The 25,705-nt window shown below is 37.0% G+C and overlaps 1 protein-coding gene across 1 annotated transcript; it reads left to right on the forward strand.

Annotated features, from left to right (window-relative positions):
* The first annotated feature begins 258 nt into the window (after positions 1-258).
* On the forward strand, positions 259-25,493 carry SAV1 (salvador family WW domain containing protein 1). The gene is made up of 5 exons (XM_047079686.1): positions 259-445; positions 3,521-3,964; positions 13,875-14,145; positions 17,851-17,994; positions 24,109-25,493. The coding sequence occupies exons 1-5, from the start codon at positions 352-354 to the stop codon at positions 24,308-24,310; spliced, it is 1,155 nt and encodes a 384-aa protein (XP_046935642.1). The 5' UTR covers positions 259-351; the 3' UTR covers positions 24,311-25,493.
* The last annotated feature ends 212 nt before the right edge of the window (positions 25,494-25,705 follow it).

The raw sequence follows: 25,705 nt of genomic DNA on the forward strand, positions 1-25,705 counted from the left end.
GGCGGCGGCGGCGGTAGCGGTTACTAGGCGGCCGGCGGCGGACCATGGCCCTGGCCGGGCGTTTCTGGCCTCTGCTCACAGAGTTCTAGGGCAGCATCGCGGAGTGGGCAGATATCCGGGAAAGGACTGACAGGCGACTGAGCTGTGGCCGGCGCGCTTAGCGCCCCGAACATGCGGCAGTCCCTGCGGGCGACCCCGGGCTGCGGAGAGGCGGCGGCGGCGGCGGCGGCGGCGGCGGCTCGGGAGGGAAGGAGGCGGCGGCGCCGGCGGAGGTGGCGGCGGGGCCGACCGGCGCCCTGCGCGGAGCCCTAAAGAGGCTGCTTGGCGCGGCCTGGGGCCTCGTCGACAAGGATGCTGTCCCGAAAGAAGACCAAAAACGAAGTGTCCAAGCCCGCCGAGGTGCAGGGCAAGTACGTGAAGAAGGAGACGTCGCCTCTGCTGCGGAGTGAGTGTCGGGCGGGGCGCACCCACACCTGGCCCGAGCGGCTGCGGGGGGCCAGGCGGGGCTCCCGACGCGGCTTCCCGCGGCTTTTCTTTCCTACTGGTCTCTATGAAATACTGTTCTTTAATGTTTTGTGTGCCCGAAGTGGTGGTCATCGTTTAAAAGCCGATACAGTATAAGAAACTTAGATTAGTCCCTCCTCCGTGGGCCTTCCTAAAAACAACAAACTTTCCTGTCCCCCCATGGCAGAGTGTTGTTTCGTTTTGATTACTGGAAGCAAGAGGTTCTTAAGGAAACACTTAGGTTGCCGATTGCCCGATGCTATGGGGGTGAAAGTGATTAGACTGGGGCATACTTTTTCCTCTTCTAGATACTTCAAGATATGCCTTGTGTTTGCAAACATTTCGGGTGTTACTCGTCCGTGCTGGGAGTTGTGCAAACCCGAGTAGAATTCCTTAGCCCTTCTGCTGGATGCAGACATGTGAAGAGGTGACAGTTGACCGTCGCTATTGTAGCCGCTTCCCAAAGCCTCATCAATCCTAGATCTTAGAGAAGCCAAAATCATGTGTATTGGTATATTCGTGAGAATTGCTTCAAATAACACCCTCCCCTCCGCCCCCCCCCCCACTCCAAAAAAGGCGAAGTACTGAAAATGATTTCTATCGTATTTTAGGAGAAATTGCCAGGAAGTTTGTTTGTTTGTTTGTTTGTTTGTTTGTTTTTTTAATAGTTTGTATTTCTCTCCACCTCCCCATCACTTTTCAATTCAGGTATTTGACTCTCATTTTTCAGCTGAATCTTGTTAATTTTTAATTTTTGCTTGTGTGTTCAGGACATTTGTGAAGTAAGGAACTAATATTTTGATGTTTATACTGCATACTGAGCACTTGTGGAAGTGTACTTTTTGGAAGTTCCTAATAACCTTGTGACTTAACCATTAATTACTTCATACTGTAATTGGGAAAGCTGTTCATAGAGGTTCCTAGTATTTATCCAGGATCACGCAGAGAGGTGTGGAGAGCATTTTTTTTTTTTAAGTTTAGTTACTTATTTCGAGAGAGAGCGCAAGTCGGGCGCGGGGGTGGGGGGTGGGGTGGGAAAGAGAGAGAGAGAGAGAGAAAGAAAGAATCCCAAGCAGGCTCCGTGCTGACAGCACAGAGCCTGATGTCGGGCTCGAACTCACATAACTGTGAGATCATAATCTGAGCCGAAGTCAAGACAGGACGCTTAACCAACTGAGCCACCAGGCATGGAGCATGTTTTTTAAAAAATAATAACCACATCATCTGCTTTGGAAATTTATTCTTGTATTTGCAGTTCTTTCTTGGTAGAACATCAAAATAGATTAGATGGATGCATCAGTAACCTGAAAATTGATTTTTATTTATTTATTTTTTAAGTTTATTTGAGTAATCTGTACACCCAATGTGGGTCTGGAAATCATGACCCCACAAATCAAGAGCTGCTTGCTCTTCCTGCTGAGCCAGCTCGGTGCCCATGAAAGTTGATTTTTAAACCTTTTTTTAGCAGTTTATTTTTCAGTTACATATGCTTTTAGGTTTTTGGTTAAATTTATGATAGGTTACAGTTTGCTGCAAATAAGCTTCATTAAACATTACTTGAAATCATGAAATATGTTTGTCATACTTTTTTTTTTTAACGTTTATTTATTTTAGAGACAGAGCATGAATGGGGGAGGGTCAGAGATAGAGGGAGACACAGAATCTGAAACAGGCTCTGAGCTGTCAGCATAGAGCCTGACGCGGGGCTCGAACTCACGGACCGTGAGATCATGACCTGAGCTGAAGTCAGACGCTTAACCGACTGAGCCACCCAGGCGCCCCACGTTTGCCATACTTTAAAGCAAATAATGATGTAGTATTTTTTAATTTCATCGAGTTTTGAGCTTGCTTATTTGAATATTGATTTTCTAGAGTTAGCTTCTAAAGCTTAATATTAGTGCTCTCTAATTTAATTGTTTACTTAGCTAATAAAAGTTTCCAAATCTAGTTTTCTTTTTGTTATAAAGTTATTTGCTTTCTAACCTGGCGTGTCTAAGCCATGTAAGTTCTGTATTCAGAAGTACTATATCCTGAAGGCCATTGTTCTGTTATCTTTTGTTTTGAATTATAATTACTTGTTCTTAAGGGAGCCATAGTTTGAGGCTTGGCATTTTTGAACTGCTTCAACATTTGTGTGCCTCTTTGAAATGAGATCTTTTTATTTTTTAATTTTCATAGCTAACTTTTTGGCTCTCCAGCTTTTGATTAGTGTACTAATGTACTAGTGCCACGTAATCCAAAAGGAAACCAGGTTAATTAAAGTTTTTTTTTTTTTCTTTTTAAAGGAATTTACCTTTACATGTTTGGGAATGACATATGTTTTGTTTTATTCTTGAAATTGTGTTTGCTTGAAAAAGGATTTTTGGGAATTTTGAAAATGAACTGAAAACAACAAAAAAATCTTAAATTATACTGGTAATTTTATCTATTAGATTGTTTCCTATTTTTACACATTTATTAAATTTTTTTTAATGTTTATTTTTGAGAGAGAGAGAGACAGAGACAGAGTGCGAGTGGAGGATGTGCAGAGAGAGAAGGAGACACACAACTCAAGGCAAGCTCCAGGCTCTGAGCTGTCAGCACAGAGACTGACTCAGGGCTCAAACTCACAGACTAATGGACCGTGAGATCATGACCTGAGCCAAAGTCGGCCGCCCAACCGAGTGAGCCACCCAGACGCCCCAATTTTTACACATTTATTAATGAGTATTTCATTAACCATAATTAAGCTTACTGACATTTCATCTTGTTTTGTGTGGTGGTATGCAGAATACATTTGATTCTAAGTTTACACATACCCCGTTGATATAAATTATAAGTTCATTTGAGTGGGAAAATATTAATTAGCATTAATTTTTAAATACCCAAGTACTATCTTAAGTCAGAATTTTAAATGATGTGTGCTTGAGTCCATTGAAATTTTGCATTTTGGGGTAATAGGTGTAAATGAACAGCTTTTGAAAAGTGTATTTAATTCCTTAATGAAGTGGTCATTTTACTCTTTGTTTTATTGTAGATCTCATGCCTTCATTTATTCGACATGGTCCAACAATTCCAAGACGAACTGATATCTGTTTGCCAGAATCAAGCCCAAATGCCTTTTCAGCTTCTGGTGATGGAATAGTTTCAAGAAACCAGAGTTTTCTTAGAACTCCAATTCAAAGAACACCTCATGAAATAATGAGAAGAGAAAGCAACAGATTATCTGCACCTTCTTATCTTGCCAGGAGTCTAGCAGATGTCCCTAGGGAGTATGGATCTTCTCAGTCATTTTTAACAGAAGTTAATTTTGCTGTTGAAAATGGAGACTCTGGTTCCCGATATTATTATTCAGATAATTATTTTGATGGTCAGAGAAGGCGCCCACTTGGAGATCGTGCACATGAAGACTATAGATATTATGAATACAACCACGATCTCTTCCAAAGAATGCCACAGAATCAGGGGAGGCATGCCTCAGGTAACTTAAAATTACAAATCCTACATTAGATTTATTCACAATTAAAAAGATGCTCTTTTCTGGATTGTTTTGGGAAGCCAACAGACATTCCCAGAAAAATACTTTCCCATTTTGCCAGTTTTGTTAATAATTTGGTAGAATGGGAATGTTAGAGTTTCAAAGAAAGTGGACGTGGACTTAAACTTGAGAAAAGAAAGGTGGATAGGAAGAATTGGGCATGGTAAGGGATAGAACCTACATTGTTTCTCTTAACAAAACTGCTTACATAGTTCAATAATTATTTCCCAGGTTGGTCAGAAAAACTTCTGTCAAATGGTTGGGTGTTAAGCCTGTGTTTTGTTGATCTTTTTGGAATGAACAAACATATTAGCCATATAATTTTTTTTCAATCTGCTTTCCATGTTAACTTGGGGATATTTTTAGAAGGGGCAGAAGACATAGAAATGCACAATTCTACTTTATTCCTAAAGTACTGGATTACACTAGATAAACTGAAGCAAGAGCTGAAAATTAAACTTTTATCTGATTGTTTTTTTCCTGATAAGTTGTAGGCTTTAAATCTTGACAGTATAAAAATAAATACACGACACATTTACTTTTTAACTCAGGGAACTTCAAGGTGACTTAGAAATAGTTTGGAGCCTGAGTGTAGAAAACATTTTATACATTTAGTATTAATCATTTATTTATTTTCTCTGACCTTCTTGGTATCTGCCCTCTGTGCCCTGTGATATCTTACTTGGGAAACAAAACCAACATATACACAATAATCACAGAACGGTTGTTAGACTTTGCAGTACTAAGTACAATAGGGGAGTCAGAAGAGGTGTCAGGGTAGGCTGGAATACTTTTTTTTTTTGAGAGGGAGAGTTCATATGCCTGTGCATGAGTGGGGGAGGAGCAGAGAGAGTGGGGAACAGAGCATCTGAAGCCAGCTCTGCAGGGACAGCAGAGAGCCCAATGTGGGGCTTGAACTCAAGAACCTGTGAGATTGTGACCTGAGCCAAAGGCAGACGCTTAACCAACTGAGTCACCTATGCACCCCAGGCTGGGATACTTAAAGAATGATTCGTGGAAGAGGTAGGACTTGAACTGTACTTTGAGCTTGGACTTCAGACAGGGGCAGAGGAAGGTCATTTGAGGTGGAAAATTAGGAATAACCTGGTGAAAACAGAGTAGACATGTAAATCCAAAGAACTGTGTAGTTCTAGTTTAAAGAAAGATGTGAGGCAGAATGCAGATTTGTGGTTCAACAACAGACTGAAGGATTTAAACATGAGTCAAATAGAAGCCATCGAAGATTTCAAAAAGACAAGTCATTCAAAAACATGTTTTTAATGTTTATTTTTGAGAGAGAGAGAGAGTTGAGCAGAAGAGGGGCAGAGAGATGGAGACACAGAATCTGAAGCAGGCTCCAGGCTCTGAGCTGTCATCAGAGAGCCCGATGCAGAGCTCAAAACCATGAACTATGAGATCATGACGTGAGCCAGAATCGGATACTTAACCGACTGAGCCCCCAGACACCCCCAAAAAACAAGTCATTTTATAAGAGCCAGTGTGTAAATATTACTAGTTGTACTCAAGATAGATGGCTAGAGAAAAGATAACTGCAGGTACCAGTGGTATGGGAGAGAAAAGGGCAAATCTGTGATGCTTTTGAAGGAAAAATTGAGAATTATGGTTTTAGGAGAAAGTAAATCACTGAAGTTTTGAAAATTGAGGAATAATGGAGAATAGTTGGTAAAAGCAGCTTATTTTGTGAAAGCTGACTTTGGAATCTCATTGGGACATCGAAGAGGAGAGCTTTCCTAGGCATGTAGAAATTAACATGGTTGAGTGCCTTTTTGATTTTAAGATTTTTTTTTTTTTTTTAAGTAATCTCTACTCTCAACACGGTGCTTGAACTCACAAGCCTGAGACTGAGTCGCATGCTCCACTGACTGAGCCAGCAAGGCGCCCCTGTGCCTTTTTGTTTTTAAAGAGCATCTAGGTCAAAGGATTAGACAGTTGCATGCTTTGGTGTTTATTTTGGATATTTCTAATGTTGAGTAATTTTAAATCTCAGGAATAATTTGTTATCCAACCAAAATAGTAAGCTTTTTAAAAAAACTCATTTTTTTTTTTTAGAGTTAATAGCTGCTTACTATAGAAAATTTGTAAGAAGTGGAAAAGTAAAGGGAAAGTACTCATCAGGCCGGAGATTGATAGTGTTTCAGTTAATTTCCTTCATCTTTTTTTTATGGAATTCTTTTTTTTTTCATATTGTTGTGATTGTACTCTGTATAGTTTCATACCCCTGCTTTTTACTTGAATGAGTTTCTTTTATTTTTTTTCTTTAAAAAAGGTTTTTTTTTTTGTTTGTTTTTTTAACGTTTGTTGACTTTTGAGAGACAGAGACATGAGCAGGGTAGAGAGAGGGAGACAGCATCTGAAGCAGGCTTCTGGCTCTGAGCTGTCAGCATAACGGACTGAGCCATGGCAGGCCCCCCTACTTGAATGAGTTTCTTAACATTATACACTATTTATGAGTAGTTTTGGTGACTCCACAATCATCCATAATCTTCCATTTGTTGCACGTTTGGAGATTATTATTTTTCAACGTTTATTTATTTTTGGGACAGAGAGAGACAGAGCATGAACGGGGGAGGGGCAGAGAGAGAGGGAGACACAGAATCGGAAACAGGCTCCAGGCTCTGAGCCATCAGCCCAGAGCCCGACGCGGGGCTCGAACCCACGGACCGCAAGATCGTGACCTGGCTGAAGTCGGATGCTTAACCGACTGCGCCACCCAGGCGCCCCTGGAGATTATTATTTTAAATGTTAATGAGGACCTGACCTCAGCTGCAAGCATTTGGGAAGGGAAGAAGTGGGATACATCTGCATTGATGGGACTTGGCCACAAATGGGATATGAGAGATGAGGGAAAGAGAAAAGTCAGATAGGATTAGCATAGCACTTGGCTGCATAGGAGGTGCTGCAACTACAAATGCTTGACTAAATGAATGAGTCCAGAGATTTCACATCTGGAGTCTTAAGACAGTTTTGGTTAGCTGAGGGGTAGCAGGAATAATAGCTTAAAAGAATCTATTTACCATAAATACTTCACACTCATTTTTCTTATATTTATGTGTATTGGAGACATCACTAATAAAATTCCTAACACTTTTCTGTCTAAATATAAGTATTTAGAATTAATAATGCCAAGTTAAAATACTGTTTTAAAATTTTGATTCACAAAATATCATTGAGGAAATACTGCAAGAACTGAATTTCTACTAATCCTCTCTTAGTGGCAGTCTGACATAGTTTTGGTAAGTTTAAACTTTTTTTAAAGTTTATTTATTTATTTTGAGAGAGAGGAGAGAGAGAATCCCAAGCAGGCTCCACACTGTCAGTGCAGAGCCCAATTCTGGGCTTGAACTCAGAAAACCTCAAGATTATGATCTGAGCCAAAACCAAAAGTCTGACGCTTAACCAACTGAACCACCTAGGTGCCTCTAAAGCATGTCATTTAAACAACAACAAAAAATTTTTTTTAACATTTACTCATTTTTGAGAGCTAGAGACAGTGCAAATAGTGGAGGGGCAGAGGGAGAGGGAGACACAGAATCTGAAGCAGGCTCCAGGCCTTGAGCTGTCAGCACAGAGCCCCATGGGGGGCCCAAACCCATGAACCGTGAGATCATGACCTGAAGTTGGACACTTAACTGACTGAGCCACACCCAGGTGCCCCAAAAATGTCATTAAAAAAATTTTTTTTGATGTTTATTTTTGAGAGGGAGACAGAGCCTGAATGGAGGAGCAGCAGAGAGAGAGAGGAGACACAGAATCTGAAACAGCTGAGCTGTCAGCACAGAGCCTGATATGGGGCTTGAACTTGGGAACAGCAAGATCATGACCTAGGCTGAAGTTGGATGCTTAACCACCAAGCCACCTAGGTGCCCCAAGAATGTCATGAAAAAAAAATTTTTTTGGTGTTTATTTATTTTTGAGAGAGAGAGCATGAGCAGGGAGGGGCAGAAAGAGAGGGAGACACAGAATCCAAAGCAGGCTCCAGGCTCTGAGCTGTCAGCACTGAGCCCAGTGTGGGGCTCGAACCCATGAACCATGAGATTGTGACCTGAGCCAAAGTTGGATGCTCAACTGACTGAGCCACCCAGGTGCCACAAGAATGTCATTTTAAAAAAAGATTTGTGTTTATTAGAGCAGTGATCATATACTTGAGAAATTTCACTTAATAACAGTTTCTATCAGGGCAATAAGATTTAATGCTTTACCTTTTAGGAAAAAAACCAGTTCTTTGAAGGAGTAAGTGTCAGGGAAGGATTAATAATCAATTATTAACCGAGCAGAAAAGCCTAACAGCTGTGTTTTCCAGAAAGAAAAATAATCTGAATAGGAAAAAGTAGCTGGAAGTTTCTTGAATTTATCCTGAAAAGACTTGAAACTTCATTATATTTTCATGATTTATGCTGACAAGAGTTCAAGGAATTTGAATGAATGGAAAGGAGAAAGTTTGTGGGAGGATAAAGATGTGCTATAGACAGATTTATTTCCACAACTTTAAATTTTGATTGTTTTTCTAATGTAGTAAACATTAAAAAGATGTGGAAGAAAATAGTTTTGTAATGACTTAATGAAAGTAGTATATCCTGTCAATTACTTAGACTTTCAGGAAACACCTTATCTCAAGGGTTAACTTTATGTTACTGTATTTGGCAGAAGCCAAAAACAGATTGTATAAGGTCTCAAAGAGGTTTAGGGCCTAGCAAGTTCTCTGTTTAGCTGCGAAATTTGACCTTTAATGTTTTGGCCAATGTACTGGTCAGGCACCCAACCCATGTGCCAAAGGAAGGAATTCTACTGTTAACAGGAAGTCTTTAGTTGGAATACTAATGGCAGACTGAATTCCTTTGTTTTGCATTTAAATAATTTAGTTCTATACAGGTTTAAGTAACAGACTTCTAAAACATTTATTTAGAAAAAGAGCTTGCACACAAGCGAGGGGGGAGGGGTGGGGAGAGGGGGAGACTTTTAAGCAGGCTCCACACTCCCTGCAGAGCCTGACAAAGGGCTCCATCCCATGATCCTGGGATCAAGAGTTGGACGCTCAGTTGACTGAGCCACTCAGGCGCCTCAAAACTTTAATTATTTATTTATGTATTTTAAAATGTTTATTTTTTAATGTTTATTTTTGAGAGAGAGAGAGAGAGAGAGTGTGTGTGTGTGTGTGTGAGAGAGAGAGAGAGAGAGAGAGAGAGAGAGAGAGAGGGAGGGAGTGGGGGAGGGGCAAAGAGCTAGGGAGACACAGAATCCAACGCAGGCTCCAGGCTCCAAACTGTCAGCACAGAGCCTGACGTGGGACTCAGACTCACGAAACGTGAGGTCATGATCTGAGCCACGCTTAACTGACTGAGCCACCCAGGTGCCCCAGTGTTCATTGAGAGAGCTCACACGCAAGCGGAAGAGGGACAGAGGATCCCAAGCAGGCTTTGTGCTGACACCAGAGAGCCCCATGCAAGACTTGAACTTATGAACTCAAGTTACCAAAATTGAACTGAAAAGTGTCAGACTTTACAAAAAAACACTGAAGTTAAGTTTACTCCAGGAAATGCATAAATATTTAGTGAACCTAGAATCATCTTTAAGGAGATGTAAATAATCTTTAGGGATACAACTTTATTTGTAATTATTTTGCAGAGGAGGAGAAAAAGTAATTGGTTTGTTTCAATGCTTACATCTCTTTATCAACATCTTGATTATAACATGGGCTGTGATGTTTAGTATTTTTTACCCTGAAGCCTGTGGACCTTCCTTAGAGTTCAGATTCCATTTTATTCTCATATCCACTACAAAATTAGCAAACCAGAATTTTTGAGCTTTGTCTATAAGGGCAGATTTCACAGATACCTGCCAGCTGTAAATTCTTTGGCGGCATATCTAATAAATCTTGGTGGAGAGACAAAATAATATCCTTGTGTTATCCTTTATCCTTATGTATGGGAAATAATGTATTTAGCATATGAGTGTTTTACTTCATATAAATGGAAGGTGTTTATATGAAATGGAAGTTATTTTGAGGATTATGAATGCCACTCATTCTTTTCTGAAACTAATCGAAATAATGGAAAACTAATTTTTCCTTGTATCTCAGAAACAAGTTATTTTTCCACTGATTGAGTTCAAACTTGGTAGCTGCCTTTTTCTTGTATTAATGGTAGTCATATTTTTTCTTTGAAGAATTACAGTTGATCTTTTGTGTGACACTTTGTTAGTAATAAATTCGTCATTTGACCATGTACCAACTCTGTGGTTTTGGTAAAATAACTTACTTGAATCTTTGTTTCCTCGTCTGTAAATTGGTAGTGATACTACTACCTTAGAGTTATTTTGTGTATGAACTACTTCATTTGGAAAAGGCCAGGGACAGAGGAGACACTAGTAATTGTCAGTGCTCATTCCCTTTGTAAGAGTGTTAATGTGCCCTTGCATGCTTTTTTCAGATTTGGCATGTTTGGTTATTGAAGTTTCAGCATTCTGGCTGAACTTAGAGGGGGGGCGGTCTCATGTGCTAGAGCTTGATACAGCTTTTTTTCCCTGTCTGCTAGACCTATTTTATTACTAGGAATGTTTTGTTTTAAATCTGTGGTTTTGAGTTATTTTGTACTGTACATTCTTCTCTCAATGGGTTTTATAAAATTATCCCAAATAGTTTGAAAAAAAAAAATTAGTGCACATAATACTTTGAGAAAGTATAGGTGGGGTGTGTCATGAAAAGGTTAGGAATCATGGTTTAATATGGCATTGGTAAAGGTGATGAGCCATTTTGGAACTTTGTGGACATCTTGGCTCCCTTATCAAATTGTTGCATTTAGTTGTCATGTTTCCTTAGTGTTCTTTGGTCTATGACAACTGTTTATTCCTTTCTTGTTTTTCACAACCTTGATAGTTGTGAGGAATACTTGTCAGATAATTTGTGGATCATCCTTCAGTTTAGAGTTTGTCTCCTGTTTTTCTCATGATTAGACTGGGATTTTCGTTTTTGGAAAGAATGCCACAAAAGTGGAATATCCTCTTCGTGTCAAATATAGGGAGGTGTACATGATATGTATATGACATTACTGGTGATACTGACATTCATACTTGGTTAAGATTTGCCAGGTTTCTCCATTGTAACAAACCTTGCATGTTTGTTCTTCCATTTTTTTGTCTTCATCTTTCTTTCCTGAGCATAGCTTTTATCTTTGTTGTCTTACCATCCTATCTTTGGGGTTCTTGCTTTTCTTTGTGATCTTCTTTCAGAGAGTTGATTGCTTCCTCCTCTTTTTCTTTTAATTAATGGGAGAATATTTAGTTGCATTATTTTCCCCCTCTGCTTTGGGACATTTTTCTGAATGTTCATTTAAATAAATTTGTACCTTTTTGAAGAACTCTTTAATTTTTCTTAAGAATTGATGTTGTACTGGTCTTATTATACATATTGAATAAATTAAGTTTTTATTTGCCAGTTGTTTGAAATCTCCTCCTATGATTGCTAGAGATGGAAGCATTGTGGAAGGTTGTGGAGGGAAAATGAGAAAATACCAGAGTAGTGTTTTGGGCTAACTAGTTTTTTACAGTGCTCTCTTCTTATCTCTATTTCTTTCTTTACTGTTCTCACTCTATCTCAGATGTTTTTGGCAGTTATTACATGTATATTGAATCTAAAGGTTATGCCTCTTTGTTTTTTAGTTAAAGTTTTTATCAAGATAATTGTAGATTCATATGCAGTTGTAAGAAATAACTTAGATCCTCTGTACACTTTAGTTTCCCCCATTGCTGAACACTTTGCAAAACTATAGTATAGCTAAGATGTTGACCTCAGTACAATGCATCCATCATGTTCAGATTTCCCTAGTTTTACTTTACTTGAACACTTTGTGTGTGTGTGTGTGTGTGTGTGTGTGTGTGTGTAGTGTAGATTGTGTATTTCACCACCATAGTAAAGACACAAGAGTTCTGTCACCACAAGGATCTTTTATGTTTGCCCTTTTATAACCACACTCACCTCTCTTTCCAACCTTGGCAAATAATCACTATTCTCCATTTCTAAAATTTTATCATTTCAAAAATGTTATATAATTATACAGCATGTAACCTTTTGAGATAGATTGGCATTTTTCACTCAGCAAAATTCCCTAGAGATTGATATAAATTGGTGTATGTATCATAGTTCCTCAATTGCCAAATAGTATTCTGGGTTATATATGTATCAGAGTTCATTTAACCCATTCACTTATTGAAGAATCTGGGCTGTTTCCAGTTTTTGCCTATTATGAATAAAGCTGCTGTGAACATTTGTATACAGGTTCTTTTATAGGTTACACTTTCAGCATATAAGAACTCTGCCTAATGTAAGGTCACAAAAATTTATCCTCCTTTTTTTTTTTTAAAGTTTTATAGTTTTATGTTTAGGTATATGATCCCTCTTAGGTTTATAGAAGGTAGAATGTATAGATTAATTTTTTTGCATATAGATGTCCAATTCTAACACCATTTGTTGAAAAAACTATCCTTTATCAAATTGTCTTTTCATCTTTGTTAAAACCAATTGATAGTGTATGTGTAGGTATATTTTAGGATTCTTTGTTTCATTGATCTGTTTGTCCTTTGCCAATACCACGCTGTTTTAATTCTTAAGTCAGGTAATATAAGGGGAACCTGGCTGTCTCAGTTGGTAGAGCATGTGACTCCTGATCTTATGATCATGAGTTCGAGCCCCACCCTGGGCATAGAGATTACTTTAAAAAAGAAATCAGGTAGCTTGAATCCTCCAACGTTGTTCTTATTTTTTTTTTTTAATTTTTGGCTCTTTGGAGCACCTGGGTGGCTTGTTGGTTAAGTGTCCAACTTCACCTCAGGTCCTGATTTCATGGTTCGTGAGTTTGAGCCCCGGCATTGGGCTTTGTGCTGACAGCTCAGAGCCTGGAACCTACCTCAGATTCTGTGTCTCCCTCTGTCTACCCCTCTCCTGCTCAATTTTGATCTCTCTCTGTCTCTCTCTCTCTCTGAAAAATAAACATTAAAAATAATTAAAACAAAATTTTTTCTTGGCTTCTGTAGTTCTTTTGTCTTTCCATATACATTTTAGAGTCTGCCTATTTCTGTCTGTATCTATAAAACTCCTGCTGGACTTCTGAGTGGAATTATCTTAAAGGTCATTTCAGGAAGAATTGGCATCTTTATGTTGAGTCTTCCAGTCCATTAACATGATAGGTCATCTTTCAGTTCTCTCATCAGTGTTTTGTAGTTTTCAGCATACAGATTCTTCATGTAATTTGTTGTCTATATTTTGTTTCATTAATATGTAAATATTTGATTTTTTGGAGCTATAGTAAGTGGTATAATCTGTTTCCAGTTGTTGCTAGTATACAGATATTTAATTGATTTTTGTATGTTGACCTCATATGATGCTACCTTGATAAATTTACTTAATGGTTCTAGGGCACAGCTAGATTATATTTAAGTAATCATAAACCAGAAACAGTTTTACAAATTTATTTTTGCTGTTTTAGGTGAGATGTCAAATCTTAAATCTTGAATGGGGTGAAATTTTATTTTCCTCACTTTTCCTTTAGCAATATACATACTTAAGTAGCTTTGCTAATAGCTAAATGTTTATATAGCCTGGTGATGGAGGCATCAACCAAAAAAAAACTAATTTCAAAGAGGAAATCTAGTTTCCTCCCTTTTTTGTAATTAAACATTAGTAATACTGGCTAGTTTCATGAAAATTTTTATTTATAATTATGAAATCATGGATTTTGGCCAAAGAGTGTAAGCAGGATAGTTGATTTTGTAACTGTTTCTCATATGGCATATTTTTTAGCTTTGAATAGTTGTTCTGTTCTTTTTCTCTCTTTATCCTCAGGAATTGGGAGAGTTGCTGCTACATCTTTAGGAAATTTAACTAACCATGGTTCTGAAGATTTACCTCTTCCTCCTGGCTGGTCTGTGGACTGGACAATGAGAGGGAGAAAATATTATATAGATCACAACACAAATACAACTCATTGGAGCCATCCTCTTGAGCGAGAAGGACTTCCTCCAGGATGGGAGCGAGTTGAGTCATCAGAGTTTGGAACCTATTACGTGGATCACACAAATAAGAAGGCTCAATATAGGCATCCTTGTGCTCCTAGGTATAGTTTCACTTCTATTTTTAAGTTTTTTTATTGAGGTTATCTAATGTTAGATTTTGAATTCCTATTTTCGTTAAAGAGAAAGGCATCCTGAAGTTTGATATTTGAAAGATTTATTTTTAAAAGTTTATGACATTTTTCTTAGGACTTAGATTCAGTAACGGTTTTAATAATTAAAAAAAAATTTTTTTTAGGGGCACCTGGCTGGTTCAGTAGAGTGTGCGACTCTTGATATGGGGGTTGTGAGTTTGACCCCCATGTTGGGAGTAGAGATCACTTTCAAATAAAATCTTTAAAGACAAAAAACAAGGGATGCCTGGTGGCTCAGCCAGTTAACTAGTGCCTGACTCTTGATTTCGGCTCAGGTCATGATCTCACAGTTAGTGAGTTCAAGCCACGCACCAGGCTCTGCACTGACTGTGTGGAGCCTGCTTGGAATTCATTCTCATTCTCTCCTCCTCCTCCTCCTCTTCCTCCTCCTCCTCTTCTTCTTCTTCTTCTTCTTCTCTCTCTCTCTCTCTCTCTCTCTCTTTCTGCCCCTCCCCCAAGCACTCATTCTCTCTCTGTCTCTCAAAATAAGCTTTATATATATAAAAAAAACTTTTTAGACAAACTCAAAAACACGATCATTATTCTTATCAGATTTTGCTTTAATATGCCAGTGTTTAGATTGTAGATATCCAGAAATATAAATAAATAAATAAAACATTTATCTATTTACATTTCAATTTCTATAAATAATACAGACCTTCCTCCTAGTGTGTCAAAATATTCTTCTGAATTATAACATCTTACTGTTTTACTCAGTTTCTGACACTTATGTTCTGTTTCTTACTGTTGTGAGGCAAGAAAGTGAAAATTGGAACTGTACAAAACATCCCAGATCTTTTTAATAAATTTAGCCAGTGAGGAGCGCCTGGGTGGCTCAGTCAGTTGAGCATTTGACTCTTGATTTCGGCTCAGTTCATGATCTCACAGTTTGTGGGTTGAAGCCCCATGTCAGGCTTTGCATTGAGAGCACAGAGCCTGCTTGGGATTCTCTCTCTCCCTCTCTCTCTGCCCCTCCCCCACTTGCCCTCTCTCTCTCAAAATAAATAGACATTAAAAAAATTTTTCTAATAAAAATAAACAAATGTAGCCAGTGATCCTTTGGGCTTATCCTGTAGATCTCATTTATGGTCAGATTTCTAGTCCTGTGACTACTGTAGCCAGCTGTCACATGTGGCTCTTGAGCATTTGAAATGTAATTAATCCAAATTGAGGTATATTGTATGTAAATGTAAGATACACACTGGATTTCAAAGTACATAAAAAGCTAGTATTAGTTTACTAATGAAATTGAAAATATTTCCTGTTAACTCTCTCTGAACCATAAGATTTAAAATGGGTAGAATATCGTCAGCATGCTGATAGATGTTCCTTAATATCTAGCATAACGCAGATCTTTGGTGATAACAAACTTTGGCATTTTTTAGAACCATTAAAATTGTTGTGAAAATAGATTTTAATATCACCTAAAAAACTAAGCTTTATCATTATTGTGTTATTTTAATCATTTTACATATTTGGATTTATTAATTCAACTTTGAAAAGTTTTTTTCCCCAGTGATTCCATTTGGTGACATTCAATCATTGTTTATTGAACAAATGAAATTGTCATCCTTTCAAAAGAGCCAGACTGGCCACTCTGCCTATTTTGGGCTCTGGTCCCTTCACCTACTCTCTATACCATTTCAGGCAAGCTGCTGCCTTCCCTGGACTCCATTTTCAGGCCTATGTCATGGGAGTAATTTTGAGTCTCCCGCTTCTACCTGATCACAATTCCTACCCAAGAGCAGGGATGAGTTCCACTTATTCCTGCTGTGTCCCAGCGTCCAACACAGAGACAGGCACATAGTGGGAGCACAGTGATGTTTGTTGATGAATAATGATGGGAAATGCAAAAACAAACAAACAAATAAAACCCAAAAACCAAATGTGATGACAGATTGCTATCACCTGGTGGCAGAAGACTTTGTGGTCCTGACAACCAGATTTGGGAGTATATTGAGCTGTTGTTTTTTTTTTTTTTTTTAAGTTTATTTATTTTGAGAGAGAACAAGGGCACATGCATGTGCAAGAGCACAAGTGGGGGAGGGGCAGAGAGAGAATCCTAAGCAGGCTTTGTGCTGAGGCTCACGCGGGCTCCATCTCACGACTTTGAGATCATGACCTGAACCAAAATCAAGAGTCAGACGCTTAACCTACCAAGCCACCATGAGCTGAATTTTCTGTTTGTCATCAGTAACTTTTACTATGGAATTGTTAATTTACAAAGTATTTTCACAATTTGCTTCTCTTAGCAACTCTGTAGACATTAAACAGGAGAGAATAAACACCTTTCTTAAGCTCACATAGATAATATTAATAGCTGTTTATCTCTGCTATGCTAATCTATATACAAAACTCTTGACTTACATTAGCTCATTTACTGTTGAGAACAATCATCTTTGGTATGAATTTATTCCAAATTTACAAGTAAAGAGGCTGAAAGTTAGAAAAGTGAAGCAGTTCTGCCTACATTCATATAACTTGTAAGGTGCCCAAGCTGAGGTTAAAACCCTCCAGGCATATTTGACTGCAGAGCCGCAGTTCTTTTCCACCTCCCAGTTGCACTATCAAGGAATATTTTACTTTGTACCTACTTAGAAAGAACAGATAAGGATAAAACACAGTACCATTTGGATATTGATCTTTATTTTTTTTTAAATTCAAGTTAACATACAGTGTAGTATTGGTTTCAGGAGTAGAACTCAGTGGATATTGATCTTTAAATTGTTAATCACAGTCTAACATTTATTTTAATCCTAGTTTAGTATTGTAATGACCTTTTCTGGTATACACATAAATATTGATGTTTGGGGCAGGCTCTTCTGGTTTTGTCTCCAATTCTGAAATAGATCATTTTGACCTCCCAGATTTCTGTCTTTAGCCTTCAGGTGGTTCAGTATTTTTCCTTACTATTTTCCCATATAACAGTTCTCTCCCCACTTTGCTGTTCTCTCTGTCCAACCCGTTAGGCCATTAGAACTAATTAAAAGCATGGTCTTTTTTTTTTTTTTTTTTAAGTCTGTGATTTAAAATGAGTTCTAATCAATTCTAACTTTGGTAAGTTGATAAATGCAGAAAGGAAATACTACAGTTAATGTGGATATTTCAAGCCCAGTCCTCACTCTTACAGTACTACATATTCCAGACCTTCTTTTCAGCCTGAAGGAGGAAGAACATATCCATTCTCATTTTGAGAGAAACTACCAACCTTTCCAATATAAATGTATAGCTAGTTACTAGTTATTACTGAAAATTGTAATTCTAATTTTAAGTTTCTGTTATGAAGGTTATAATTTATCTCCAGATTTTTTATGGCCTCCTTTGACATTCCTTGAAAAGACTAAATACTAGACAGAAGAAATTTCTTAAACACACGTAAAGATTTAGTTTAGATTTCGATCTATCACTAATGACCTGTTATTTTCCTGGAGAAGGTGGATTTTACTCCTCTTCTGGTATAGTAAAAAACAAAAGGCACATCTCTGTTTTTTTATATGGTAGAAGGAGTTCAGTTTAGGCAAGAGGCACATTGAAAAACATCAAATAATATTCTTTATAATTTCTTGTTTAGATTTAGAGCCTTTATCCTGATGAATGTTGATTCTTTTTTCTTAGTGTACCTCGGTATGATCAGCCCCCTCCTGTCACATATCAACCACAGCAAACTGAAAGAAATCAGTCCCTGCTGGTACCTGCAAATCCATACCATACTGCAGAAATTCCTGACTGGCTTCAGGTATATGCTCGAGCTCCTGTGAAGTAAGTGAATTTATAGCACAGAGTTTTATTGAGGGGTGAGCAGTAGCACCTTTTTTTTTCTCTTAATAATATTGGGCTTTTAACTAATATTTTACTTGAGGAACAGCTATCACAGGTTATAAAGTTTAAAGATCATTTGCTACAAATACAAGTTCTGCAGACATTTATTAAATCTTTCTTTGTTCGCAGACCTGGGCTATATTAGGGATACAGTAAGGAGCTTACATTCTCATAGCGGGTAGATTAACTTGTATATAAGTGATACATACCTTGTGATAAAAGTAAGGACCCAGGTAAGTCCTGGGTACAAGGAAGAAACAGCAGGATACAAGGGTGTTGAGGAAATAATATATGTAGTGGCTGTAAGTTCTGATATGAGATTCTTTGAGTTTACTGATACTTTTTAGCTGTGTAACCCTGTGCCAGAGTACTTAACTTAGTTTTATCTTCTGTAAATTGAGGACAGTAATAGTACCTATTCTTAAGGTTATTAAGATTTCAATAAAATAGTGCATCTAAAGTATTTTTTATGAACAGTACCTTGTACATTGAGAGCTTAGTAAAGATGATGATGATGATGCTGCTGCTGATGATGATGATTGGGGGCAGAGGTATAGAAGAGTGGTCAAGATTGGTCAGGAAGGAAACTAAGTCTGATTTCTGGCTCCATCACCTACTTACTGAATGACCTTGGACAAGTTCCTGAACTTAGAGTTAAGTTTTTTTCTTCTACTGAACTGTGGGGGATAAATGATCACATTTTTTTTTTTTATTCATAAATGATCACACATTTTAAAGCACATGGCATGGTGGCTGCCTTGTGTAAGCACTTAGTATGGTTTCTTACTATGGATTGGAGCTAGTAAAGCTGCACTGAAGAAGAAAACGCTAGGTGGGCCAGTTTTTAAAGATGTCTGTGAATTTGCCAGGCTTAAAGAGCCTTTCTCGTCTGGGAAAATAGAAGTAGGTACTAGGTCAGTAACCCAATGTGATAAGATGAGTAACATTGGTATATACAAAGTGCTATGATTTCAGAAAAGGGGGTGTTTGAAAATAAATAGTTATTAATTATCCAGTGCTTCCCATGTATCTTAGGGTGCTAGTTTTTATGTATGTTATCTCATATAATCTTTCTAAAACCATTTTACAGGTTAAAAAATATTAAAAAATGGAGGCTTTATCGCTGCTAAGGTCATACAACTATTAAGTGGTAGATTTCAGACTTTTATCTCTAGTTACAAAGATCATGCTCTTAATTTTTGTAATTAATAATGCTCTGATTTAATAAATTATTACATACTGAGCAGCTAATAAATTCTTGTTACTTGTCTAGGCATTTCACACGTAATAATTGCATGTACTTTTAACAACTCTGTTAAGGTAACATTTAGTTACTTGTTTTTGTAGTCTTATTCTTTATTTCTTTTTTGTATTTCAGAAACCAAAATTATCAGTATAAAATAGCCCAAAGAAGAGTTTTAGAGAGTATAAGATGATTGGGTAGTGAATTTGGGGGAAAAAAATTAAATCTTTGAGATTCAAGTGAAAGGAATGTAAAACCTTTCATATATATTTTTTGAAATAGTAACTTTTAACCATACTTTTGAAGGATGATCATTGAAATAAAATTTGCAGGGGGTTAAGCCAACTCTGATCTAAATTTTTGCCATGTTACTCTGTGTTTACCAACCGTGTGTGCATCTGCATTCAATCATGCATATGTGTATGCCTTTAGCCTAGAGATTTTAGAAGTTATTTTTCTTGCTTAGAGCTGTTTGTTTTTATTATCTTCTTTTCAGGCTTTTCATTTGAATAATTGATAGGTTACCTCAAGGGTCTCATAATTATTTGATCGTGATTCTGCTCATTTAGACCACATTAACATTCTCATAAAATTATTGGCCTTTTATTATGAACTATTTATTAATTTTTGGCCAACATAAATATTCTTCTCAGTCTGTAAATTCATGAGTGTTAATCTGTGGTCTGATATGGAGACAAAACAATCTTGGAGGGTCTTTTTTTCCCCCTAAGTCAAATTTAAGCCTTGATAACGTAATTTTTTAAAAGGTTTTAATTATAGATATTATTTTGCAAGATATAAACAATACTTTTCAAAAGTTTGGTTTTAGGTTATTTGAAATTAGGTACCTAATTATCCATAGATGTTTAGCTTGGTTTGGTGCCTGGGCTAACCTACTGAAGCCTCTTTATCTGATTGTATCTATACAGTATAGGAATGGAATAAGGAATAATAGCAGATGGACTTTTCATCCCTTTTTCCCTCTTTTTTCACTCTTGGTACCAGTTGACCTATCACTATGTACAGCCTTTGTTCATATGCTAATATTATGTCCTACAGAATATGCATATTTATGTGTTCCTTAAGTCTGGAAGAATATGTGCCTGTTAAATTTTGTTATTTCTGGGAGTTGATAAGATCGAGGAGGGTTATTCTTCCTACTTTATGTTAGTTCTACTTTATAATCATCATTAGGAATAACAAAAAAAGCTCTCCTTTTGGAAGAAAAAGATAGTACGTAAGTGAAATTCCTTGCTTCTTATGAAAAGAAACACACTCCCAGAGATCATAGCCCTTTCAACTCTGGTTCTGTGAGCTAGCTATAAAACTTTACGAAATGAACAACTTAGTTTTTTTTTTTTTTTTTTTCCCAAATAGGTCAGAACTCTCACAATAGGCCAGACTGAAACAAGAGAGCAAGTACTTCTTTATGGCTTAAAAACTTAAGAGTGTTAGGAACCTGTTACTTTTTAGTTGGTCCAAAATTTTTGTCTCTAAAAAGAATGGAAATAGTTGATATTGTTCTATCAACAAAGGATGAGCTGTTCTCTATGAAGTAGATAATGGAGAATCATTTACTTATCAAAGGAGAGGTTTTAGCCAAAAAACTACCATCTTTTCTCCTTTTGTTAACAGTTGCCAATCTGATTTCCAGAAATTTAAAAATTCTGTCTCTAGCAGTAATTTACCAAAATAATTTTGCATATACTTCCAGAATTTGACTTAGATTGTTCCAAATTTTTATTGATGAATTTTAGTGAAGTTGTATTTTTTTTTTAAATGTTTTTACTTATTTTTGAGAGACACAGAGACAGAGTGTGAGTGGGGGAAGGCAGAGAGAGACGGAGACACAGAATCCTAAGCAGGCTCCGTGTTCCAAGCTGTCAGCACAGAGCCCGATATGGGGCTCAAACTCACAAACTGAGATCGTGACCTGAGCTGAAGTCGGATGCCTAACCAACTGAGCCATCCAGGGGCCCCAGTGAAGTTGTATTTCTGAGGCTACTCAGAAGTCTGTAATGCATCATATAGCTGTAATCAAGCTGAACTCTAGAATAAGTTATAAGGTTTAATATATAACAGGAGAAAGCCATCAGGAGCATATTTACTTTCCATTGTTCCTCATACACACGTACCCCAACACCAGTCCGAGCATCACCTTCGCATGGACTGTATTTTATTCCTTACGGCTTGGCGGTCCTGCGGTGTTGTCTTGCCCCAGCTCTGGGTGTGGGTAGAAAGGAAGAATGTTACAGGCAGGACAGGCACAATGAAGGGACATAGGCTGCATGTCCCTGGAGCTGGAAGTAGTAGGACTTTTGGCTCCTTAAAGACAGCATTCCCTGGAGTATGAACACAATTTTTTGGTAGGACGACAGCAATTGATATTTGCATGTGTGAGTTATTTATAAGAAATTACTTGAATAGAATACTGCCCTAGGAAAAACAGCAAAAAGAGAAACTAAGTATAGGCTACTGAAGTAGTTTACAGCCTATTTTCTGAATGATTTACCTATATATTGTATAAGTGACTAAAAATTAAGCCTGGGGAATCAGATAATTTGGCTAGTTAAGCAAAGAATGGAAAATATTTACTTCTCCTAAAAAACAAAACAAAACAGGAATATTGGGAAGTTTTATATGAGAAGGGAAGTAACGCCATAGAAATAGCAAGGGGGCAAGACTTTGGACTGGGAATTGGCAAATTGCATACTTTTCTCATCTCTGCTCTTCTGGAGTGCTTTTTCTTCTTCCCAATGGATTTTCTGTAATTATTCTGATTTTGTTGTTTCTACCCTTAATCCTGTTTTTGATGCTAAATGCAGTGATTGGGAAGTCAGAAAATTGTGTGAAGCTATTTTTTTTCCTTTTTTCAAAATTTGAATGCTTCTAGAGTGATAGTCCTATCTTAAAACAAGTGTGATACTTACTAATTTATCCTCTCCCTTCTTTTTCCTTGCTAGAAAGTACACAGATGATAAATGAGCTTTAATGTTATTATAGTTCCAACTGTCGTCATCAATTTAAGCATCTTGAATCAATAGACATTGCTGCAGTGTCCTTTAGCTATGGAATTCTGACCTGAAGCGTTTTTTTGTTTGTTTGTTTGTTTTTTTGCTAGGAATCATGAATTTGTCTCAAACAAATAAGATCTTAAACTACATGCATGGCAGAGGTTCTAGGAAATACCTTGTAACTGTTATTTCATAGAGGCTCATTGAGTATTTCTTATAGTATCTCTCTTATTTATATTGGAGTTTCCCACTAAAGAGAATATAAAGCTTTCTATGGGGCGCCTGGGTGGCGCAGTCGGTTAAGCGTCCGACTTCAGCCAGGTCACGATCTCGCGGTCCGGGAGTTCGAGCCCCGCGTCAGGCTCTGGGCTGATGGCTCAGAGCCTGGAGCCTGTTTCCGATTCTGTGTCTCCCTCTCTCTCTGCCCCTCCCCCGTTCATGTTCTGTCTGTCTCTGTCCCAAAAATAAATAAATGTTGAAAAAAATTAAAAAAATAAAAATAAAAAATAAAGCTTTCTACCAAGTATACCTGTTAGATTTGCAGCACTCAAGTAATTAAATGGGTAAATTTAGGATCCCACAAGATATATTTACCTTGTGGTTCTGCGTATTGTGCTCCTGGGGTTCATGGTACATGTACCCAAGTTGTACAGAAATATGTCAGTGTGGCTCATATTGACTGCTCATTATTTGTTTACGGTTTCCCTTTTTAAAAACCCTTTAAAAATATATTAGATGATACTTTTGGAATAAGATGGTAAGTGAATTACCAAAGAATCATTGAGTAGGAAATGTAACTATTAATAATAAATTTACTAGAATTTACAATCAAAGCTTCCTATTGTATCTGTTGTGCAATATGATTTGAGAAGAACTTCAAGTTCTTTGTCTAAACTTAACATTAAAAACTATTACTCTCTGCCTTTCTGATTTTTTAGTCACTAAACAATCTTGCAAGAGAGATATACCCTCTTTAGGTTTCAGTTTTTTCATCTGTAAAATGGGGAAATTGGGAGTAGAGTGATGGCTTCAGGTCTTTCAATATAGAGTGTAAATTACTCCTTTTTATTACTTACTACTTCCCTCTCAGTATGGGACCAACTTACCATTGAAGGACTAAAAAGCCTTCTAAGATATATGTAAATACAATCTTACATGAGTCCTTCTCCACACACTTCTACAGTATACTTACTCTCATTTTGAAAATAACTTATTCTTCCCTTTCTGATTGAGTTTTTCTGTTTTAATAGTGTATACTCACCTCAGGAAAAAAGCCCACAAATGATGGCTCCTTTTCATTCTCCTTTTAGTTCCTTGTTTACTGTAGTGATAGCATTCTTCAGAAAGCTCTATCAACACTAATGACCCAGTGACTTTGCCCAGTTTTGTATATTATTTTCAGGCATAATGTGGTCTACAGCATTCTTAAGTCCTGATAATTAACTTTAGATGAACTTATGAACAGCAATAGCATGTGTGTTTTTCTGAAATTACAGAACCACAGTGGTCTGAAATCTGTGTTAATTGTTGTCTAATGTTACCATTAGAATAATTGATAAAGATTAAAGAAATGGGTATTTTTTAACTTAAATTGAAACGAAGTAGTATCAGCAGTTTTCTCCTCTCCCTAAAAAGATAGTCTGTTTAAATAAGTTAACAACTCAGTTATTTTTAATTAAAGCTTATGGTTTGTTAGATATAATAAAGTTGATCTTTATAAAAATAGATTATTTTGTTGCTGTCAATACCTGTTTCTGTATGTGTTGTGAACATATGCATGATTATGTTTTAAAACAGATATGACCACATTCTCAAGTGGGAACTCTTCCAACTGGCTGACCTGGATACATACCAGGGAATGCTAAAGTTGCTTTTCATGAAAGAACTGGAACAGATTGTTAAAATGTATGAAGCCTACAGACAGGCTCTGCTCACAGAGTTGGAAAACCGCAAGCAGAGACAGCAGTGGTATGCCCAGCAACATGGCAAGAATTTTTAAGTTAATTTTTTTTTAAATAAAATTTAGGTTTTTGTAAGGGCTTTAAAATATTTTCACAGATAAAAAACTGCAAACAAGTACTTTGGTTAATAAAGGCAACTTTTTTGGAAATGATAAAATTCTAATTTTACATGTATTTTGTTATTAAAAATATTATTTTATTGAGCAAAAAAATGTTTATCATTTAAAAGCCAACACAGCAAACACTTCTAAAACGCTATATATTAGAAACTGCTTTGAATATTCTCAGTGGAGACAAATGCAGCAAGAATTGTGATTATAACCAGAGAGTAAATAGGAAATGATCACTTGGTAAACTCATACAGTAGCAGTACATTTCTTTAAAAAACAACCTATGCAGTATTTGAAAACAGATGTGTACTGCTTTAATGTGGAATATTGTCTGAAATCAGATGGTTTAAATATTATTATTGCATAGTTTAAAATGCAAAATAGGATTTGGGACCTTAATTGTGATATATTTCTATATATAATGCATAGGGTTCACCTCCTCCCAAAATGGAAAGAAAGAACCCTTTTAAAACATGGTAAGAATGTATTTTTTGGTATGAAAGGGTAAAAGGCCTGTAATCTTTTAGTAATAAATTTAGGCATAAGGCCTTAGCCTGTATGGGAAAGGTGTATACAGCACTCAGAGTTGCTATCATTTCCTTACTTTTGACCAGGGCCCTTGGAGCATTTAGGAGCATGGCTCTGATGAGACAGTGCAGGGTTCCGGACAGCATATAGCACACTGCCATCTCAACAGACTGGGTTGAGCTGCCAAAAATGACAATCAGGGACTCGTCAAGAAATCTTGGTCATTAAATTGATTTCACGTATCTTCTAACAGTTTGTCACAGAACTTTAAGATCACCATTTCCCTCCCAGGTTTTTTTCCTTTTAATACTTACTAAGATATTGTTCATAATTAGTGCAGTACATTTGACTACAGATAAATTTATGGCACTTTTAGCCTATAAATCTCTAGAATTCTGTGAATTTCAACATTAGTTGAAGTAGCTCTTCAGTTATATTTACCTGTGTTGTAAATATGTAAATATATGTTTAGGTAATCTTCCAAAATAGAGCACTCCCAGTTACCAGTGAGTTTGAATTGATAAAATGTTGAAAATGTTAAATGTTTGATTTTATATAACAAGCTTATTAAATATATTTTTGTGGAAATTAAATGTGTCATGTTTGAATCCATGTCTTTTACATAGTGCTGCAAATACTTGATTTTTCCATTCAAAAGGCCCAAAGGCAAAGGAAGCGGTATAATGAAAGGGACATTGAAAAAGGAAAATATGTAGTGGGATGTTAGCAGTTGGGAAAGTTATCTTTCAGAACATGTAATCAAACTTCTCAAATATCTTATGAACTCTCACACAG

This window comes from Lynx rufus, unplaced genomic scaffold, assembly GCF_022079265.1.
Source record: "Lynx rufus isolate CCGP_SWC_20201006 ecotype Redwood Valley unplaced genomic scaffold, mLynRuf1.p SCAF_17, whole genome shotgun sequence".
Classification (NCBI taxonomy): Eukaryota; Metazoa; Chordata; class Mammalia; order Carnivora; family Felidae; genus Lynx; species Lynx rufus.